The sequence below is a fragment of the Dreissena polymorpha genome, chromosome 16, assembly GCF_020536995.1.
Source record: "Dreissena polymorpha isolate Duluth1 chromosome 16, UMN_Dpol_1.0, whole genome shotgun sequence".
NCBI classification, from domain to species: domain Eukaryota; kingdom Metazoa; phylum Mollusca; class Bivalvia; order Myida; family Dreissenidae; genus Dreissena; species Dreissena polymorpha.
The window spans coordinates 19,080,862-19,099,905 of NC_068370.1; the positions used below are offsets into that span (position 1 = coordinate 19,080,862).

At 34.2% G+C, this 19,044-nt stretch overlaps 3 protein-coding genes across 5 annotated transcripts in view; 2 read left to right on the forward strand and 1 right to left on the reverse strand.

Annotated features, from left to right (window-relative positions):
- LOC127861480 (pumilio homolog 3-like) overlaps positions 1 to 4,216 on the reverse strand; it is a 39,581-nt gene extending 35,365 nt beyond the window's left edge. Inside the window, exons 1-2 of the mRNA XM_052399982.1 lie at positions 4,078 to 4,216; positions 296 to 486 (exon numbers count right to left, since the gene is read on the reverse strand). Of these exons, the coding sequence (XP_052255942.1) occupies positions 296 to 486; positions 4,078 to 4,125 (239 nt within the window). The 5' untranslated portion in view covers positions 4,126 to 4,216. The remainder of the gene's footprint in view (positions 1 to 295; positions 487 to 4,077) is intronic.
- Positions 4,217 to 4,356: 140 nt separating this feature from the next.
- LOC127861499 (GTP:AMP phosphotransferase AK3, mitochondrial-like) lies at positions 4,357 to 17,554 on the forward strand. Of its 2 annotated transcripts, none has more exons than XM_052400049.1 (6): positions 4,357 to 4,508; positions 12,857 to 12,973; positions 13,367 to 13,474; positions 13,967 to 14,031; positions 14,499 to 14,617; positions 15,368 to 17,554. In XM_052400049.1, the coding sequence occupies exons 1-6, from the start codon at positions 4,364 to 4,366 to the stop codon at positions 15,489 to 15,491; spliced, it is 678 nt and encodes a 225-aa protein (XP_052256009.1). In that variant the 5' UTR covers positions 4,357 to 4,363; the 3' UTR covers positions 15,492 to 17,554. The 2 variants fall into 2 exon arrangements, with proteins under 2 accessions (XP_052256009.1, XP_052256010.1); XM_052400050.1 differs by having other exon boundaries at positions 12,863 to 12,973.
- On the forward strand, positions 7,909 to 11,237 carry LOC127861484 (uncharacterized). 2 transcript variants are annotated; one of them, XM_052399993.1, is made up of 5 exons: positions 7,909 to 9,217; positions 9,748 to 9,873; positions 10,278 to 10,382; positions 10,643 to 10,717; positions 10,824 to 11,237. In XM_052399993.1, exons 1-4 carry the CDS (start codon positions 7,924 to 7,926, stop codon positions 10,669 to 10,671), a joined length of 1,554 nt encoding a protein of 517 aa, XP_052255953.1. In that variant the 5' UTR covers positions 7,909 to 7,923; the 3' UTR covers positions 10,672 to 10,717; positions 10,824 to 11,237. The 2 variants fall into 2 exon arrangements, with proteins under 2 accessions (XP_052255953.1, XP_052255952.1); XM_052399992.1 differs by having other exon boundaries at positions 9,748 to 9,869.
- Positions 17,555 to 19,044: the final 1,490 nt, after the last annotated feature.

A 19,044-nucleotide genomic window follows, 5' to 3' on the forward strand; every position in this document is an offset into this window, starting at 1 on the left:
AAATTTAGCATCTCCATGTTAATTTCTGTTGTTACACAGAGTAGCTAATAATATTCAATTATTTTGAACATTTTACAAGCATCATTGAGCATTTCTACACAGAATAGCTGTAAAACATGTTTTCAATTTTGGATGCAAAATCTATATTAAAGGTTACGTCTCTACAGTTCAATATGCAGAACAAATTTAGCATGAAAGTGTTATATGTGCATTAAAACTAAATTGAATTTGTATAGAGAAAGAATACCTACACTTTATGATGAAACTTTTAAAAAATGCCTATGGCTATATTGACCTGTGTTGTTTACGCCTTTTTGAGGGTGAAGCCCCATAATCAGCTGAAGCATCAAAGTCTTGGGGGATGTTGTTCTTCATCGTCTTCTTCATAACAATGCTGTCGCCCTCTGGGTTGCCACGCATGTTAGGGTTACCAAAATGGTGTTTGTGCCTTCTAGATGTTTCCATTGTACTTGTGTTGTCTTTATTCTTTCATAAACATGAACAAATTCATAATGGTAGTTAAATCCAAATATTATCTTACAAAAAGCTAGGACTGACCTCAGAAAATGTCAGTTGTGATGCTCAATTATGACTTAAGGTGTTAAAACACATCTTAATAACTGACATTCATATCACCAAACAATGCAAACTAAACAGTGTGATATAATTTGACTGCCATTTTTTTAACATTGATCATAATCAGCCTGTCAACATGTGTTCATTACTTCACAATAGAAATATTCTGAACAAGAGATTGCCAAGCAATATGGTCCCCTACCAGTCAAACTTCACCATTTTCAGATTTAAAAAAATAATATATTTTTTAATATATTTTTTCCATAGCAACCAAAATTCTTGACGTAGGAACAAAATGAAATGACATGCATAAGCTCCATATTGCCATCTATCCATGTCTCAAGTTTCATGAAAAAATATGAAGAACTTTTAAAGTTATCGCAGGATCCAGAAAAATGTGACAGACAGACTGGCAGACTGACTGACAAACCATTAGTCCCCTCCGGTTTCACCTGTAGGGGACAACAATATGACAAGCTTTTGTATAGAATTTATTTTCAATGTAAATAAATAATTGTATTTTGTACTTTCCTGTTTCAAATATTCTTTAGATCTATATGCATTATTGTCATTTATTGACTTATGATTTGTTTATTGTGTTTTGATAGACATACATCCTAGTTTTACTGGCGCCGCAGGGTTCGACATTAACTTTTTTTACAGCAAGACCGTCGGACCAGCTCCTTTTAAAATGTACTAGCCCGAACCTGATGTCTACTAGACCATAAATTACATAGTAAATTAACACAATTGTGTCATGTAACTGTTTAATCAGGATTTATCAGTAAATAATCAGTGAACAGATTTTTTTGATGCATAGAGCAAAACAATAAAATAAAACTCTTTTTTTGCTTTTCTTCGTCAAAGTCAAGCCATGGAGCCATGAGAACTTACTCGATTTTCCATCTAGGATACAATTTATGTTTTCGTGTTTCTTCATATTAAAGTTTCGTGTCAGTTTAAGCATCGGATTCTTTTTTATTAACTGATTTTTCGGACGAAAATCCGAACTTGAACAAAGCCATTCTTTTAATTACATTCTCTTGTCTGCTACGCAAAAATGTTTACATTGACGATACTGATTTTCGATAGAAGTCATAAAATCGTGCTCTTCAGTTTTACGACACTGCAAAAAAACATTAATATGCATGACAACTTGACCAATGGAAACAAGCAATTTCTGCAGGAAGCTCTCCTTTGCGCCTAAAAATAGCGATGAATCATGTGAATGCTCCGCGTTTATGTAAATACACTAGTTTTGTTTTAATGTAAATAACGATACGAGAGTAATTTTACACATTAAAAATAAAGGTTTTCACAGCAATTAGTAACAGTTATACGAATCAGTATAGATTTTTTTATGTAAGACCAGTCAGACGAGCTAGCCCGCAGTTTTACTAGCCCGACCACCGATCTTACTAGACAATGTCTGTCGGACATGCCTAAGTGTCGAACCCTGCGCCTGTTTATTAGGTGTGTCCTCTTTAACATTACATTTTGCAAATGTTGACACCAAATATCAATGTATGTGGAATAAAAAATACTCTGACCCACAATAAACAATACAGCATTAATTTCTTAAGTGGACATTTGATTTTTTTGTTAAGTACATTTTTTTGCTGCTTTTCAACAGTTTTTCTGTCATATTATACATATTTATGCTGTTTGCTGCTCATTGGTATATGTGGGTTCGAAATGACGCCTTAAAAACTTAAATTTAGTAAGAAAGGTATTTAATTAAATGTAACTTTCTAAGGGACTACAAATCATTGCAAATGCGTCAAATAAATAATTGTATTTTGTACTTTCCTGTTTCAAATATTCTTTAGATTTATATGCATTATTGTCAATTATTGACTTATGATTTGTTTATTGTGTTTTGATAGACATACATCCTAGTTTTACTGGCGCCTGTTTATGAGGTGTGTCCTCTTTAACATTACATTTTGCAAATGTTGACACCAAATATCAATGTATATGGAATAAAAAATACTCTGACCCACAATAAACAATACAGCATTAATTCCTTAAGTGGACATTTGATTTTTTGTTAAGTACAATTTTTTGCTGCTTTTCAACAGTTTTTCTGTCATATTATACAACCCTCACACTTTCCTTGGGTAGCTGGTTTACTGGTTGATGAAATTCTTATACCAGTAATTGACATCTAATGGCAATAAAAATAGCGATAAAAAAGTAAGTTTTGTGATTTCATTTTGTTGCCAAAGTTTGTCTTTACAATCTAATTCCATGATTGTAACAAACAAAAAAACTGCTAAAATGAACAACACTTAGCATAATGTTCGTGGATAAATATGCTCAAAACAAAAGTTGATCAAAAACCATAATCAAACCGAAAGATGCAGTTTTGAATTGATGATTCAATATATTGTACGGAGGTTCCAGAGATAGATTGTGTATCAAGATTGGTTGATTAGACACAAGATCTATTTTGCAGAAGATTCTAGAGTAAGTCGATGAACAAATAAGCACATTTTCAAATCCAGAATACTTAGCGTTATTAATTGCAAAATCACATTTGGTGAACTGCTGACGTCTTTGAAACTTAAATATCATTATTCTGGGAGCACACCTTATCAAGTAAGTTGTTTCAATTTGCGCATTAGGGATATACCGGTATTTGTGATATGTTTGAGGTTATTTATGCAAGAAAATAGTTTGTGTTGCTCATTTTACCTCTTAAAGTGATGCCTGGACTCATGAAATAAATTGCTTGGAAAAGATCTTGAGCGAAACAGCATAATGCTGTGGCCTGACAATGTTTTTTTCCACCATTCTTCACCACTGGACTTGTAATAAAAAAGTGTGAAAATATTATGGAAAATATGTTAACATTTGTTTTATTTTATTTTTATTCAAAGGTTTATTGAAAACTTCCAAATAACCCATTTAAGAAATCTGAAATGTTAGACTAAGCAATTGGATTTACTTATCATTTAGCAATTTATTTCATCAAACTCGAAAAATGTTCAGGTTTTGTGCTGTTTGCTGCTCATCGGTATATATGGGTTCGAAATAACGCCTTAAAAACTTAAATTGAGTAAGAAAGGTATTTATTTAAATGTAACTTTCTAAGGGACTACAAATCATTGCAAATGCGTCAAAATACCTATCAAAGTGGTAAAGGGTCAATATCAATATTCATAAATGTCACTGACAAATAATTAAATTCGATTCTTCTTTATCAAATAATGTACTTCTGAGAGCTTCACTTTATTTATTACATTGAGAGCAACTCGTTAAAATCAATTAAGCAATTTAATGAAACGCATTCATGGTATTGTGTCACTTCGCGAAAATATATCACATTGTATAAAAACTACATAGTGTCACACGTTCAGCTTAAAATAAAATATAATTAATACATGAAAAATATGTTAATTTTAATATGGAGCGAAAAGTGTACTCATAAGATGATTTCGAACGAAAACATAATACAATTAGCTTTAATAACTTCAGTGCGCGCTGCCCTGAGCTTACCTCAAGTCGTTCTATGTTACAGACTGATTTATGGCAACCCTCCAACATTTAAATTTATCAAATAAAGCTTTTGAGTGCATGTATTCGTATTTTTACTTAAATTAAAACATTTTAGTAACACATTTATTGAGTATATCTCAAAATACCTAACGATATCATAAATAACAAAGATTATATATACTTTACGACAAATACACTGATAAGTAAATTTGACATGTACATGTATGTAGGACAAGCCAGGGACAACTTTAGATTGCACAGAGGCTAATATTGGAATCAACCGACAATGCCTTTAAAGATTTTACGAGCAATAATCATGGGACCACCTGGGTCAGGAAAAGGAACAATATCTACAAGAATTGTGAAAGATTTTGCAATTAAACATTTATCCAGTGGTGATATACTTAGGTCACAAATTCTCAATAAGACAGGTGACTTCTTCTAATGTCTATTTGATTGCATTTAGTATCTGATTTTCAGGTAATTGTAGCTGTTTTAACCTATGTTTTATGACTCTGTCTGTATTTGGTCCACTATGTTACTACATGGTCCACTCTGTGCTTATGTGGTTCACTCTGTCCTTAAGTGGTTCACTCTGTAACTACATTGTTCACTCTGTCAGGGCCGTACCCAGGATTTTTTTACTGGGGGGGCCCAACCGTGGAGGGTTTGGGAGGGGTCTCCCCTCCCTATATATATACTTTTTTTAATTTGGCACTTTGCAAGGTGAATTTTAATGCTTATAAAAAAACGTATTTTGTGATATGAATCAATGGAATATAACAAGTTAATCAGCACATTTCGGAAGTCTTAAACTTTAAACATTGGTGTGAATTCACAACAATATTAAAAGCTTTAGATTTCCGAAACTTACAGGTTTAAACTGACGATTATCCACATCAACTCTCGTCTTGCTTCCACCATTTTTTTCACAAATCAATAACGTCACAGGTTTTTTAAAATCTGATTTTTTGGGAAAGACCTTGTCATTTTTTAGGAAAAAAAAATGCGCGAAATGCCTAATTTTTGGGGGAAATAATGAAAGTCTTCAATAATCAATTTAACATATTTTACTGTTTTCAAACAAATTCAAGGAAATAGATAATTTAATTATACAATATTTTTCTACACTGGATGACGTTAAATTATATAATGAGATCGATTTGTTGATTCAATTTTCATTTTTTTACCAATGAGCCATGAATAGGTTGATATTACTCAATTCTCGGTACTCAATTATTTTAAATACTGAATTCTGCCAAATTCTTATCTGTTGCTCGGCAAATTTATGAATCTGTTTTTCTTTTAAACAAACGTGTTAACTATCTCATCGTAGTCTTTTTCAGTGATTTCCTTTCAAAATTCAAAAATTATAAATACTCAGTTTAAGAACCTTTGTCAGTGTTTTTGTTCCGGTTCAAATTCATGGCCCTATTCTCAATGCAAAAAGTATATATTGTGACCTAAAAATTCCCAATAAAAGGTTTAAAAAAACTTTTGGAAGGGAAAAATACATCTAGGGCCTTCTCAAAGAAGAAAAAATGCGACGGCAATTATCAGACCATAGTCTACGAACTCCTGTAGCAGTTGCTTCCATTCGCTGCACGTATCAAAATACATGTTACATCAACCATCGATAGATGAAGCATTCATGATCACAATGGGGGACTGATCGGGGATGTGTGTACAAGGTGAAAATAAAACATTGCATAGAGGCTTATTTCGATTGGCGAGCTTAAATCCCCTTGTTTATCATGACAATAAAACATAGCTGCTCTTTTGTTTTGAGGGAAAGTATACTGTGGGCCCTTGCACGAGAGAAAAAATTGCAGTGGGCCGATTATTAAAAAAAAATCATAGTTCGACAGCCAGCTGGGGGGGCCCGGGCCCCTGGGCCCATGGCCTGGGTACGGGCCTGTCTGTGCTTGCCGTATGTGGTTCACTTTGTCCTTATGTGGTCCATTCTGTTACTACATGATTAACTTTGTGCTTACCTGGTTAACTCTGTCCTTATCTGGTCCACTTTGATACTACATGGTTCATTCTGTCCTTATGTGGGTATTTCTATAAAAATTGCCAAACTTTTGTCACTCGAGCCATGCATGGTTTTCGATGGAAGTTTTGGAGCAATTTTGAAAATATTGTACATTTATAATTGTTAAATTAATAGTTTTAAATAGTTTGTATGTAAAGATGATCTATTTAACATTTTAAATAATACATGTAACTCACCAGTCACGACAAATACAGGAAAAGACAGTTGTCACTTCTCCAAATACCTAATTATAGAAGCATATTTTTCAAATAATGAAGCAAATTTATATAAAGGTTATGCATTTAATCCGTATACAGGGCCTTTAAAAAACAATTTTTATTCATTCAGTACTAGTCTAAAAATTATAAATGGAAAAAAAATAATTTTGTTTTGTGTCACTAGAATTGTCGTCATTACCGCAACTTAATTAATATTTTCTTCCAGTGGTATATATGGTTTATTGTAACCTTTGTTTTATGACGTATGCAAAAGCTTGTTTGGGCACGAACGTTTTAACAACAGACGAGGCCGCGAATTTATGAGCTGAAATAATTAAAAGGCATAGGTAAGCTTGCATTGTATTGTCGTATGTTTTTTACGCATCATTACCGTATGCTGATAAATAACAAAATGATATGTAAAAGCACAAACATGTTTTGTATTTATGATGAGTTGATATTCGATCTTGATATCATGCAGTGTAACGAGTGAACAAATCTCTGTCAGTCAGACGCACATGAAAAAAATGCTAAAAATAAACATTACCGAAACGCTCATCACCGAAACGTTAAAATCGTTTCGATAATGATGCAATCGTTTCGGTAATGACGGCTGCATTATAATATTCTAATATTAGCAATTATAATAAAGTGGGTTACGTAAATAAAATAATTTAATGTCAATTCGTGAATAAAATAACGTACAACTATAAGCGTAAAGATGTGAAACATGTTTTTAAAGATATTCTATAGAAATAATTTTGACGAAAGAGTTAGTAGATCTATTATTTATTTTTTAAATAGTTTGTAATAAATTGTCATCATAAAGAGTACATGTAAATATTCACCCAGTTTAAAAAAGGCCCGTATATTATTTTTTTAATTGTAAAAAAAGTATATGTGTGCGACAATTGCAAAAAAAAAGATAGATATGCACCGTTTCGGAAATGACGATTTTTTTGCTACATATGTTATTGTAGCAAACCCTATTCTCATTCAGGAAGTATGGCATTGACAAGCGGCGAAAGATCGGCGCTATGGCGCAAAAGACAGAGAAATGATACAGAAAAACACGAAAAGTACAAGCAAAAAGAAAGAGAGCGATATTTGAAAAGGAAGGAACGGGGCAATATAAAATTAGTTCACGACATGTCCGAAAGAGAAAAAAGATCAAAGCGACGTGCATGGAAGATGAGCAGTAAAACCTACAGAGATCGAACGAAAAAGATCAAGGCGGCATTGAAATTAACCATGACACCCCCGAATTCCCCACCAGACAATGGACCAGGGCCAAGCCGAGAGATACAGAACAGGGACAGAGGCCGAAGAAAAAAGAATTTAAATAGATCCAAAGCATACAGAGAACAGTTTAAATTAAGAATAGCACTCAACAAAGAAAGACGCATGAAAGATATGTACAAGAAGAGGTACTACAGGTTAAAAAACAAGAACATTAAGCGCACTGAAAGTCAAATTGATAATGAAGTGGAAATAATAATGAACGATAGAGCGAAGACAAAGACCGCCATTACCATGTACTCGATAAATAACATAAGAAAGAGGTATTCAAATGCTGAAACTGCCGAAAAGAGAATGCTAAAAAAATTGATATATAGGGAAGCAGTATTACGCAAATACGGGATAGGGGATTTTGCCAAAAAAGCAACCGGGATTTCAGAGAGTAGAATACGGGTGCACGCAAACACACCACGAAGACAGAGAAGCACAGTTTTCCAGAAAAACATAACAGACTTCTTTGAAAGAGATGATAACTCGAGAATCAAGGCCGGAAAGAAATCAACCATCACAAGAAGAAAAGTGAAAAAGCAGATTCGATTAATGAATGATAGTTTAACAAACTTGCACAAGAAATTTCTTTATGAAAACAGCTCCAACATCAGTTTTAGTCTTTTTGCAAGGTTGAAGCCTTTTTGGATAAAACGAGCCACTGAGAAAGACCGCGAAACTTGTTTATGCAAAATTCATGAAAATCCCATATTAAAATTAAATAAACTTGCAAGTGAAGGTGTGTTCGAACACCGCAATCTGAACACCTTAATACAAGATATCACGTGCGATACAAACTCAATGTCCTGCATGTACCACACGTGCACGGAGTGCAAGGACAAAGCATTTAAAACTAATGTCGTGAAGAGTAACATAAATACTGGAAAAATCATTGAATGGAAAATGTGGAAGAACAAAAGAATTGAAAGAGAAATAACCCTGAATGGCGAAAAGCAAGTTAAGAAATCAAACATGACTTTAAAAAGCCAAGAAAGTGGGACTATAGAAACGCTCATTGGTGAAATGCATGAGGAGATTTCACGACTTGCAAGACATGAATTTAACATTAAGCACCAGTATAAAAGGCTCCATCAACTGAAACAAAATTTAACAGATAACGAGGTTATCATACATATTGATTTCTCAGAGAACTATCAATGTAAATATGCATCTGAGATTCAGAGTGTACATTTCGGTTCGTCAAAACGCCAAATTTCTATTCACACCGGTGTCGCCTATTTCAAATCCAAGCATATATCTTTCGCAACCGTATCGGACGATTTGAAACACTCCCCTCCTGGAATATGGGCACATCTCGATCCTATCCTCTTGCACATCCGGCGGACCACTCCTGACATTGATAAAATCCATTTCGTCTCCGATGGGCCTACCACACAATACAGGTGTAAATCAAATTTCTACCTCTTTTCTACGAAAATTTTCGAGTATGGCTTTGTAAATGGCGGAAGTTGGAATTTTATGGAGGCAGGACACGGCAAGGGCGCCCCTGATGGTATTGGAGCCGTAGTCAAGCGTGAGGCGGACACACTCGTCAACACCCATGAGACGGACATAATGGGTGCTAGTGCTTTAATGAGAGGTAATTTAGCACAGACTTTATTAATGTGTTTGAAAATATTAACCCTTTGCATGCTGGGAAATTTGTCGTCTGCTAAAATGTCGGCTGCTTAATTTCTAAAATTAACATTTTCGATTTTTTTCAAAGAATATTATCAGAAATATCAGAATAGCAAACAGAACGTGGCGTCTCATCTGGATCCAAACTGTTTGCAAAGGCCTTGAAAATTCGCTTTCCGCACTGAAAGGGTTAACAACAGGTTACACTGATTTCACTACAGTTTTAAATTACATTTTCTAAAGATCCAATTAAATATTAATGTTTTAAGTAATGGAATGTAAATGGAAAAACTCGCAGCACAACCAAAATACATAATACTGTAGATCATTGATTCCATACTCGACTATCGGTAGTTTTAAATACATAAATTCATGTTTAAACCTATATACTGTTGTGATTTAAGAATATTTGTTTAGTCGGTACTTTCTGAGTTAATTATTATTAAGATATGGAAAAAAAATCTCATGTAGTACTTACGACTTTTTCACAAGGTCTGGAGAAACTAGGAAGCCGTTTGATGATCTTCGAAGTGAAAAGCGATGACATCACGCAACAGGAAGCTGCTATTCCAACAAAGATTACCGGCGTTCCAGAGACGATGAAACTCCATCAGGTGGGTAATTTTAAATAGCATTTTGTAATGTATATTTAGAGACTGGTGAGAATAACTTTCGACAAAATTTAACGATCATATCTCTATAAACTTTAGCGCCAGGACCACTAGCAAATGCGGGGTGGGGGATGTAGTGTGCGCATCCGGCCCGCGCCCCCGAAAAATGCAAGACCGTACGTTAAATATATTGAAGCCAGTACATTTACCTCGTGAAATGACTCTATATGGATCATTTAAAAACACAATCAATATATTGTACATTTCCAATTATAAAATGACTTAATTTATCTTACAAAGTATATAACAACCATTACGTTTTTGCACAATAATTTCTACTTGACTTTTACAATTGGACGACTACGCCCAAACCCCACCTCAAATCTAAGGCACAGTCTTGTTCTGTTTCAGGTTGTTGTCAAAGAAAGCGGGACAGTTCAGTCAAGAATCCTGAGTTGTTTCTGTTCACCGGATTGTTCATGTTACCAACCGGTTACAACCAATTTCAATGTCCAGGTTAAATATATTTGTTTAACATACTAGTACCTTAAATACATGAATTATTTTTTTTTTAAAGATTTATATATTGAAAACATATGTCGTCAGTTTAAGTATCTGCATTGCGCCTTGCAAATAGTGCATACTGCTTATGTGATGCTCGATGTTTATTATAAAAACAGTATTGACTCATTTTGACACCAGATAGTATTGCCTAAAGTATTGTTTCTAATTATTTTTTTTATGCAGACTGTTTTATTGTTATTTTTTAATTCCAGCCGTTTGCAAATCCCGTACCGATGGATGACGACAGCATCGTAGGTCCACAAAACGGGGCTGATCTTCCTTGTCAGGTAATTGTTGTTTGATCAACATCGACATAAGTGATACAACACTGACCATTTTTGAAATTATTATAGTTTCGTGAACTATTTATAATGACTATTTATTGAATTGCAGATTCTCAATGTACCAGTCAGTATTGACGAGAGTCTAGTTGACAGCTATTGTTTGGTCGAGTATGATAATAAACCATATCCAGGAAAGATTACCGAAGTAGACGATATCAGTGTGAAAGTTAGTGCAATGCATTGTGTCGGTATCAATCGATATTTCTGGCCTTTACATAAGGACGAATGCTGGTACGAAAAAGATCGTATCATTACCATGTTACCCTGTGAACCAGAGAAGTTGAGTGGCCGTCACCAGGCCCTACCTCTACCAATATGGGAGGCAGTGAAAGACAAATATGATCTTTAAACATTATCCTTTGAAACGGAACTGTTTTTCGGGTTGTATTTTTGTGTTGCATGTATGTAAAAATCGGGATTAACAATCATTTAATTCATATTCTGTTACGACTATTGTGTCGAGTATTAATTGGTCATTATATCATAGTGTATAATGTGCCTATTACATACACATGTAATAGGCACAGTATGAACTTTAATTTAACGACCAATTAATACTTGACACAATAGTCGTAACAGAATATGAATTCAATGATAGTTAATCCCGATTTTTTGTGATGAATATGCTCGATTTAATAAAGTTCCGATTCCATATACATTTATAATTGCGCTTTGTGCTTTTACTATACTGTTTTATTCCGAAATTTTCTTTGTGTAACAAACATAAATATCATCCATGTTTCTATCATTACCGCAACAGTTCGTCATTTCCGTAACGAAAACTATTTGTGATGGATTTAATGAACAACGGCGTTTATATAAGTCACTTCTTTATGCATTGTGCTAAAAACAATTTAAAACAAATACTATCTGTCTAAAACTGGCAGCATAACGTTCGTAAACTTATCAAAACAGAAAAGTGTCGATATTTTTCGTTGCGGAAATGATGATTAAAGAAAGATAACTCTGAAAACTATATTTGATATGAAAATATTCTATATTTTCGCAACGGCATGTTAAGGTTGACCATACAAATCAACACAACTTTCAAATTTGCGGCAGACGCTTTGGAGTTTTTGATAGGAGTAAACTGAAGGTTAGTTGCGGAAATGACGTTGAGATGACACTTGACTTATTCAAAACGCTCTATTATGAAGAAAGGCACTTCTGATGCACGGACATATAAAAATATCGATTAAACAGAGACTATTAAATAAGACAAATTAATATTGCAACGCTGAAATAGCATTCTTTAATAATCGTTTGCTAGATCTTGAATGGCAAATTTTATAGAAATACCCGTGTGGTTCAATCTATCGTGATAAGTTCTTTCTGTTATACATGGTTCATCGTGTCCTTATGTGGTTCACTCTGTCCTTAAATAGTTCACTCTGTTAAAACAATGTTCACTCCGTGCTTATATGGTTAACTCTGTTACTACATGGTTCATTCTGTTCGTAATGTGGCTCACTCTGTTACTACATGGTCAACTCTGTCCTTATGTTGTTTACAGCTCTATTTGTCATATTCGGTTTGGGTACAATTAAATGTACCCTGGAAACTCTTAAGCATACTTAAATTTACACCGGGTATGGGAACTCTTAACACCAAATTGGTCCTTGTCAGCTTTTTTTCAAATTAATTATGTTCATATTTATGTAAATATGTAAATATTCTGTAAAATGGCCTCACTATTATTAAAACTCTTACTCAAAAAGCATGTTGAGGCAAGTTTTGTTCAAAGAGAGTTTTTTGGTATTCTGTAAAGCGTTTTACGACACCCCATTTTGGGCGGGAATTGCACTCTGGTACAGTCTAAATTTACAGGGTGCAATATAGTATATGTTCTGTACCGGAGGTTCACTCTATCCCTTCTTGTATGCGGTTCACTTTGACCCTACATGTTCCTCTATATCCGTTTGTGATTCACTCTGTCTTTCATTGCCACTCTGCTCTGACATGGTTGAGTCTGTCCATATGAGATATTCTCTGTTCCAAAATGGTTCACTAAGTATTAATTTGGTTCAATTTGAAGTTATATGTATTTCATTAACTCTGTCCCTAAGTTGTCTACTACTTTAGCTGCAGGTGTGTCTGCTAAGAAGTACATAGATGAAGGGACTCTGGTGCCTGACAAGGTTATGGTCGACCTGATCATAGGGGAGCTGAAGCCACTACAACAGAACTGGCTTCTCGATGGTATTTCTGCATTTTCTATGTTGGCAGTCACAAATTCACTTGTCTTCACATGTCAATGTGTGCATGCACCAGTAATGTTACTGCTTATAACAAAATTTATAATTGAAGAAATATATGGTACAATTTTGAACTTGTTTTCACAGTTGCTTTTAAAATATGTTAGATTTATGTCCACATAATTGAAATCTGACAAATATAAAATGAAAGATTGCTCATCATTATACATAACTGCTCACTGATACAAGTTCAAATTGAAGGGAGCAGTTATTGTAATGCTTTAATGTTTTTTTCTATTGTTAAATTTGCACACCTAGTTCTCCTTTTGAAAGGTACACTTTTTCTTGCATTTTAAAGCAGGAATATCTTTTATAGCATGTTGGATTGTTTCTGCAGGATTTCCACGCACGGTTCCCCAGGCTGAGGCCCTTTATAACCAGGAACCAGTTGATGTTGTCATGAATCTGAACATTCCGGATGAAATCATTATCAACAGAATCAAAGGTTACATGTATGCTTGAAAGTGCACTTTTTTCCCTCTGAAAGCTGTTTTCAAAAAATATTTTGATTGACACTTTGTTCAGATATTCAAAAAGTTAGGACTTGCTCTTTAAAAAATCGTTTATAAAGTCAAAGCTGTTTATCAGTTTTTGATCATCCTATGACTACATGTACTTAAAAAGGTAACCTTTTAAATGATTGAAAATTCCAATGTGTAGCATCAACATAATTAGCTTACTGGCGCTCAGCTGGTCATTGATGACGCGGGTACTACTTAAATCATCATAAAATAAATGACCTCTATCATTTAAATTGATATTTTCTTGCGATAAAATTTAAGCAAAAAATGTTGTGTTTTATATGAATAATGGGTTTATTCTTTTAAATTCAAATTTATGAAAAGCTGTAGTACAACTGTACCGTTATTTAGATACAACACTATACTGACTATTAAAACCATAGGGATACATGATGGAGTGTATTGTGTATTTTCAGGACGTTGGACCCATGCTCCTAGTGGTAGAATTTACCATACAGAGTTTAATCCTCCAAAAGTTCCTGTAAGTTTGTTTTTAAATTGTAATTAATGCCTGATCTGCTTAGTGCAGTCTGTATTTAGAGTATGGTTACAATGAATTAAATTACATTAAACACTATTGGCATATGGAGACATTCACATCCTCTTCGTTGAGGTTAGAAAACTTTTGATAAACATAACATCTTTGCGACAAGCCATGTGTATGCTATCAATGATTAATCATCAAATGTTGTGGTGAAATTTGAGGCTTGCTTTGGGAAAACAGGGTTTAATGCATGTGCCTAGTTTCGTCCCAGATTAGCCTGTGCAGTCTGCACAGGCAAATCAGGGACAACACTTTCCACCTTAAACAGATTTTTGCTAAGAAGAGTCTTCCTTTTAACAAAAAATCCCATTTAAAGCAGGAAGGGTCACACCTGATAAGCCTGTGTGACACATTAAGCCCTGTTTTCCTAGAGTGCGACTGATTTAATGCAATCTGTGTCCCAGGGTGTTGACGATGTGACAGGAGAGCCTCTCATACAGCGGGACGATGATAAGGAGGAGACGGTTCAGAGACGACTGGCAGCGTACTGGAAGCTTACAAAACCTGTACTAGACTTCTATAGGTGAGTGTTACATGCATGTTCTGGACTTCCTGAGGTAGGTGTTGCATTCACAAGTTCACGTTTTGGCATTATGCAGATACTTCAGGATTCATAATGCATTTTTTAAAATAGCTAATACACACATATTCATCACATAAAGGATGTGTTGCTTGACAAATCTGTGTACCTAGCTCAGAGTGGTCACATCTGGGAATATTACAGATTGTGAAGACTAAACCCTCATCATTCATCAGACAGATTAAATAACTTGCCAGAAATAATAGACATGTGGAGACAAGTTGTTTCATGAAAAACCCATGTTTCTTGCTTAGAGGTCAAGGTTGAGAGATTTGGCTTAATACACCTTGTTTGGACTGTTAACTTCATCACTCATTAAGCATGTGGAGACAGCTTGTTGTGGTACCTCTAAGGTCTAGGTCGCATGTGAAGGTCAATGCTCAAAATTTGGGCATTATACAGTTTGTGTGGACTGTAACTCATTGGCAATCTTATAAAAACTAGTATTACAAGATGTTCTAATTGCTTATAATGCCTGTGTCCTTAGCTCAAAGGTCAAGGTCACATTGATTTTAAAATAATTACAAACATATAGACATTATTAAGCTTTCACTTGCCAACAGTAAGCATCTTGTATGTTCTGGATCTCTTAGATTAAGAAAATATTTGAATGCAGGTTTCTATGGATTTATATTGAATACTGTTATATATATGCAACCATGGTAAGTGAAAGACCAACTGCTTATTTTTCAGGGACCATGGCATTCTGATGGAGTTCAAGGGCAAGTACTCCAACGAAATCTGGCCCCATGTTCACAAGTTTATGTCGACAAAAATAGAGCCAAAACAGTATACACAGTATAAAGGATTTTCTTAATGAACGCATTACGGGCTTCTATCCCATTGTTATTTGCATCACCAGGGAATCTTGTGGGGGATTATCAGTTATGAATTTATGAGAATGTAACTATCATTATTTTTATACATTTTTTTATGTGTTATTATATTGCTAGTTCAATGAGCATCTATGAGTGTACTTCAGCACAATTGTGGTTATTCAGACAATCTTTTGTATATGTTTTGGAACATTTTAATGTTGAGTGCTTGCATTTAACATGTGTATCTCAGATTGTCAAAAACAACTGTAGTTTTAAAGTTTGACACAAAGTTTACACATTTGTTTGAATACTTTTGATATACACTTCCCCTTGTGGGACAATGTTCTTGAATATAGTAATTTAGTGTTTTTTACAAATTAAATTTGGGTGTGCCTCTGAAACGTGTTAATAGGTTTAATAGTTTATGTACAACATGTGGCAGTAATTAAATATTGAATATTGCTGGGCAACATGTATTTCTTAACTTGTTAACATGTGTAATAAAAATTCAGATGTTTACATGTTACAATAAGTTGTTTTGTTTATGACAAATCATTTTAAATGAACATGATTGTATGAGCAACATATATAACAAACACGACTTCTTTTTTTAGCTCACCTGAGCACAATGTGCTCATAGTGAGCTTTTGTGATAGCCTTTTGTCCGTTGTGCCCGTCAACATTTGCCTTGTTAACACTGTAGAGGCCACATTAGTTGTCCAATCTTTATGAAATTTTGTCAAAAGATTGGTCGCAATGATATCTTGGATGAGTTTGACAATGATTATGTTTGCTTCAAAAACATTGCTGCCCAGGGGCAGGGCATTTTTCGTTATACATGTATGACTATATATGGCTATAGTAAAACCTTGTTTACACTCTAGAGTCTAGAGACCACATTTATTGTCCAATCTTCATGAAACTTGGTCAGAATATTCATCCCAATAATATCTTGGATGAGTTTTAAATGATGTCAGTTGGTTGAAAAACATGGCCACCAGGGGGCGGGCATTTTTCCTTATATGGCTATAGTAAAACCTTGTTAATATTGAAGAGGCCACATTTATTGTCCGATCTTCATGAAACTTGGTCATAAGATTTGTCCGAATGATATCTTTGATGAGTTTGAAAATGGTCTCTGTTGGTTGAAAAACATGGCAGCCAAGGGGGCGGGGCATTTTTCCTTATATAACTATAGTAAAACCTTGTTAATATTGAAGAGGCCACATTTTATTGTCCGATCATTATGAAACTTGGTCAGAAGATTTGTCCCAATGATATTTTTGACAAGTTTGAAAATGATTCTGGTTGCTTGAAAAACATGGCAACCAGGGGGCAGGGCATTTTCCCTTAAATGGCTATATGGCTATAGTAAAACCTTGTTAACACTCTAGAGGCCACATTTATCTTCATGAAACTTGGTCACAAGAATTGCCCAAATGATATCTTAGACGAGTTCAAAAATTGTTTCAGTTGGTTGAAAAACATGGCCACCAGGGAGAGGCATTTTTACTGATATGGCTATTGTAAAAACAAGTTTTTTAACTAGTATTAGTTGTATGTGGGGATATTTTGTCGTATTCAACCGTATATCACAGTGGTCAATTACTAACACATTTCCTTGCTGCACTATTTTACCAATACTGAGATATATATTTTTGCCTCTAAACGACAATTACCAGTACACAATGTGAATCAGAGATAGGGAATATTGGCTGTAGTTTCGTGACCAATCCCTTTACAAGCTCTGTGGCCGGGCTGGGAATCGAACTTGCTGTCCTCTGATTTGTAGTCAAGTGCTATACCAAGATAACTTGCCTTTCATTCCAATAATTGTATCATGAGTTTAGTACTTAAACTTTGTTTGGCACAAAAAAAATGTGTAAAGGCCAATGATGTGATTTTTTTATTAAAGGGACTTGTTAACATATTGTCAAAACAAAATGACAATTTTCAGATTAAAAAAAAATACTTATGTAAATCAGGGAGTATTACACCAAAAATAATTGACTTGTTCAGAAAAAACCCAGACTTGTTTATGAATAATCATCATTTGAAATTATACAGTGTTTATTATATGAAATGATTGAATTATTTGGAATTATGGTTTAAATGGTTTAATTAAATACTGTTACAACATGTGGATCACTTTAATTAAGTTTAAAATGGATTTTGACACAGGAAGGGACACAGGTTTGAGCCACACTGGAGACGTTTTAGTCAAGGAATAACTATGTGGTTAAAGTGGCATTTACTGATTCAATTCAAATCAAAGTGCTGAAGGCACTGAAGTTGTTCGCTATTGCATAATCTTAGACGCAACTCAGTTCTCAAAATTATGTTATAGCTTTTTATATCACAAGTTTGAAATGAACACAACCCATTCAAATTTATAAAGAGTGTGTCTTAATGCACAGGTCGAGATGTGGGTGCACTGTTTATCCTCATAGTTATGTTATAGAGATAGACAAAATAAACAATGTCTCTTTTTTTTCGCCATTGGTTGCTGCACTGGCAACCATCTTTAGAATTTTGGTTGCCTTGCTGAAGAATAACAAGCCTAGAATCATGTACATGTTGTGTTATGTGTATCTAATACTTTATTTATTTTCTTTAAATTATTGAGCAACAATTTTGCCGACATGACAGACTTTTAATGCATCATGTCTTGTGAGCCGGAATTGAATCATTTCCTTGGCCTAACTGATCAACAGTCGCCAATTTGTATTCTATGTTGAATTGGATTGAGTTGTTTCAAGCTTTGAAAAAGCTAGTTGCCCTGCTTTTAAGCCCAACTGTAACCAACTTTTGAAATTGAGTTTCCTGGGCTTAAATCTACTGGTCCCAGGCTAACAGGCAACCACTAAACCTGTAAGTTATTCATGATGTAAGATCTGACAGTGTATTGAATTCAATCAATTTGCAAGTCTGAAGACATGAAAGGGACCTTTTCACATTTTGATTAATTGACAAAATTAAACGATTTTATAATTTGGAGAGTTCTGTTGTTGTTGTTATATTTTTTCATACTGCAAGGATTGCTTATATAAAGTATAAAATACATCTCTCATTGTATGAGCACGGAAGGCCGAGTGGTCTGAACGATAGACTTTTATTCCAGGGGTCAGTGGTTAGCCCAGTTGAGGGCAACTTTTTTTGGTTTCTTTAATTTTATTCTTGTTTTTTTTTAATGGAGCTTTTAAGATCCAATTTTTACCTTAATCAATATTAAGCATTTAATGACAAACTGTGAAAAGGTCCCTTTAAGATGTTTACTAAAAAATGCCACAAGGTAAAAATTTAGAACTCATTGGTTGTTTACTAGTATTTGATTTAAAAGTGATTTTGTTTATTTGCCTTGTCAGCGAGGTAATTTGAAGTTATTATCACTTTTACCTTTTTTTCAAATCATTAATAGAAAAGATAATTTAAGCTTCATATTGGAAAAAACGGGGCTTAATGCATATGCATTAATTGTCATCCCAGTACCAGAGACTATCTTTAAACGAAAAACACAATAAAATCTGAAAGTGTCATCCTTTATAAGCTTGT

Bases quoted from the DNA above. Each gene is read 5' to 3' on its own strand.
- LOC127861499 (XM_052400049.1), top strand. From the start codon at position 4,364: ATGCCTTTAAAGATTTTACGAGCAATAATCATGGGACCACCTGGGTCA. The intron at 4,509-12,856 runs GTGACTTCTTCT...CTACTACTTTAG, and splicing joins ACAAATTCTCAATAAGACAG to CTGCAGGTGTGTCTGCTAAG. The intron at 13,475-13,966 runs GTTACATGTATG...GTGTATTTTCAG, and splicing joins CATTATCAACAGAATCAAAG to GACGTTGGACCCATGCTCCT.
- LOC127861484 (XM_052399992.1), top strand. From the start codon at position 7,924: ATGCTAAAAAAATTGATATATAGGGAAGCAGTATTACGCAAATACGGG. The intron at 10,383-10,642 runs GTTAAATATATT...TTTTAATTCCAG, and splicing joins CAACCAATTTCAATGTCCAG to CCGTTTGCAAATCCCGTACC. The intron at 10,718-10,823 runs GTAATTGTTGTT...ATTGAATTGCAG, and splicing joins GGGCTGATCTTCCTTGTCAG to ATTCTCAATGTACCAGTCAG.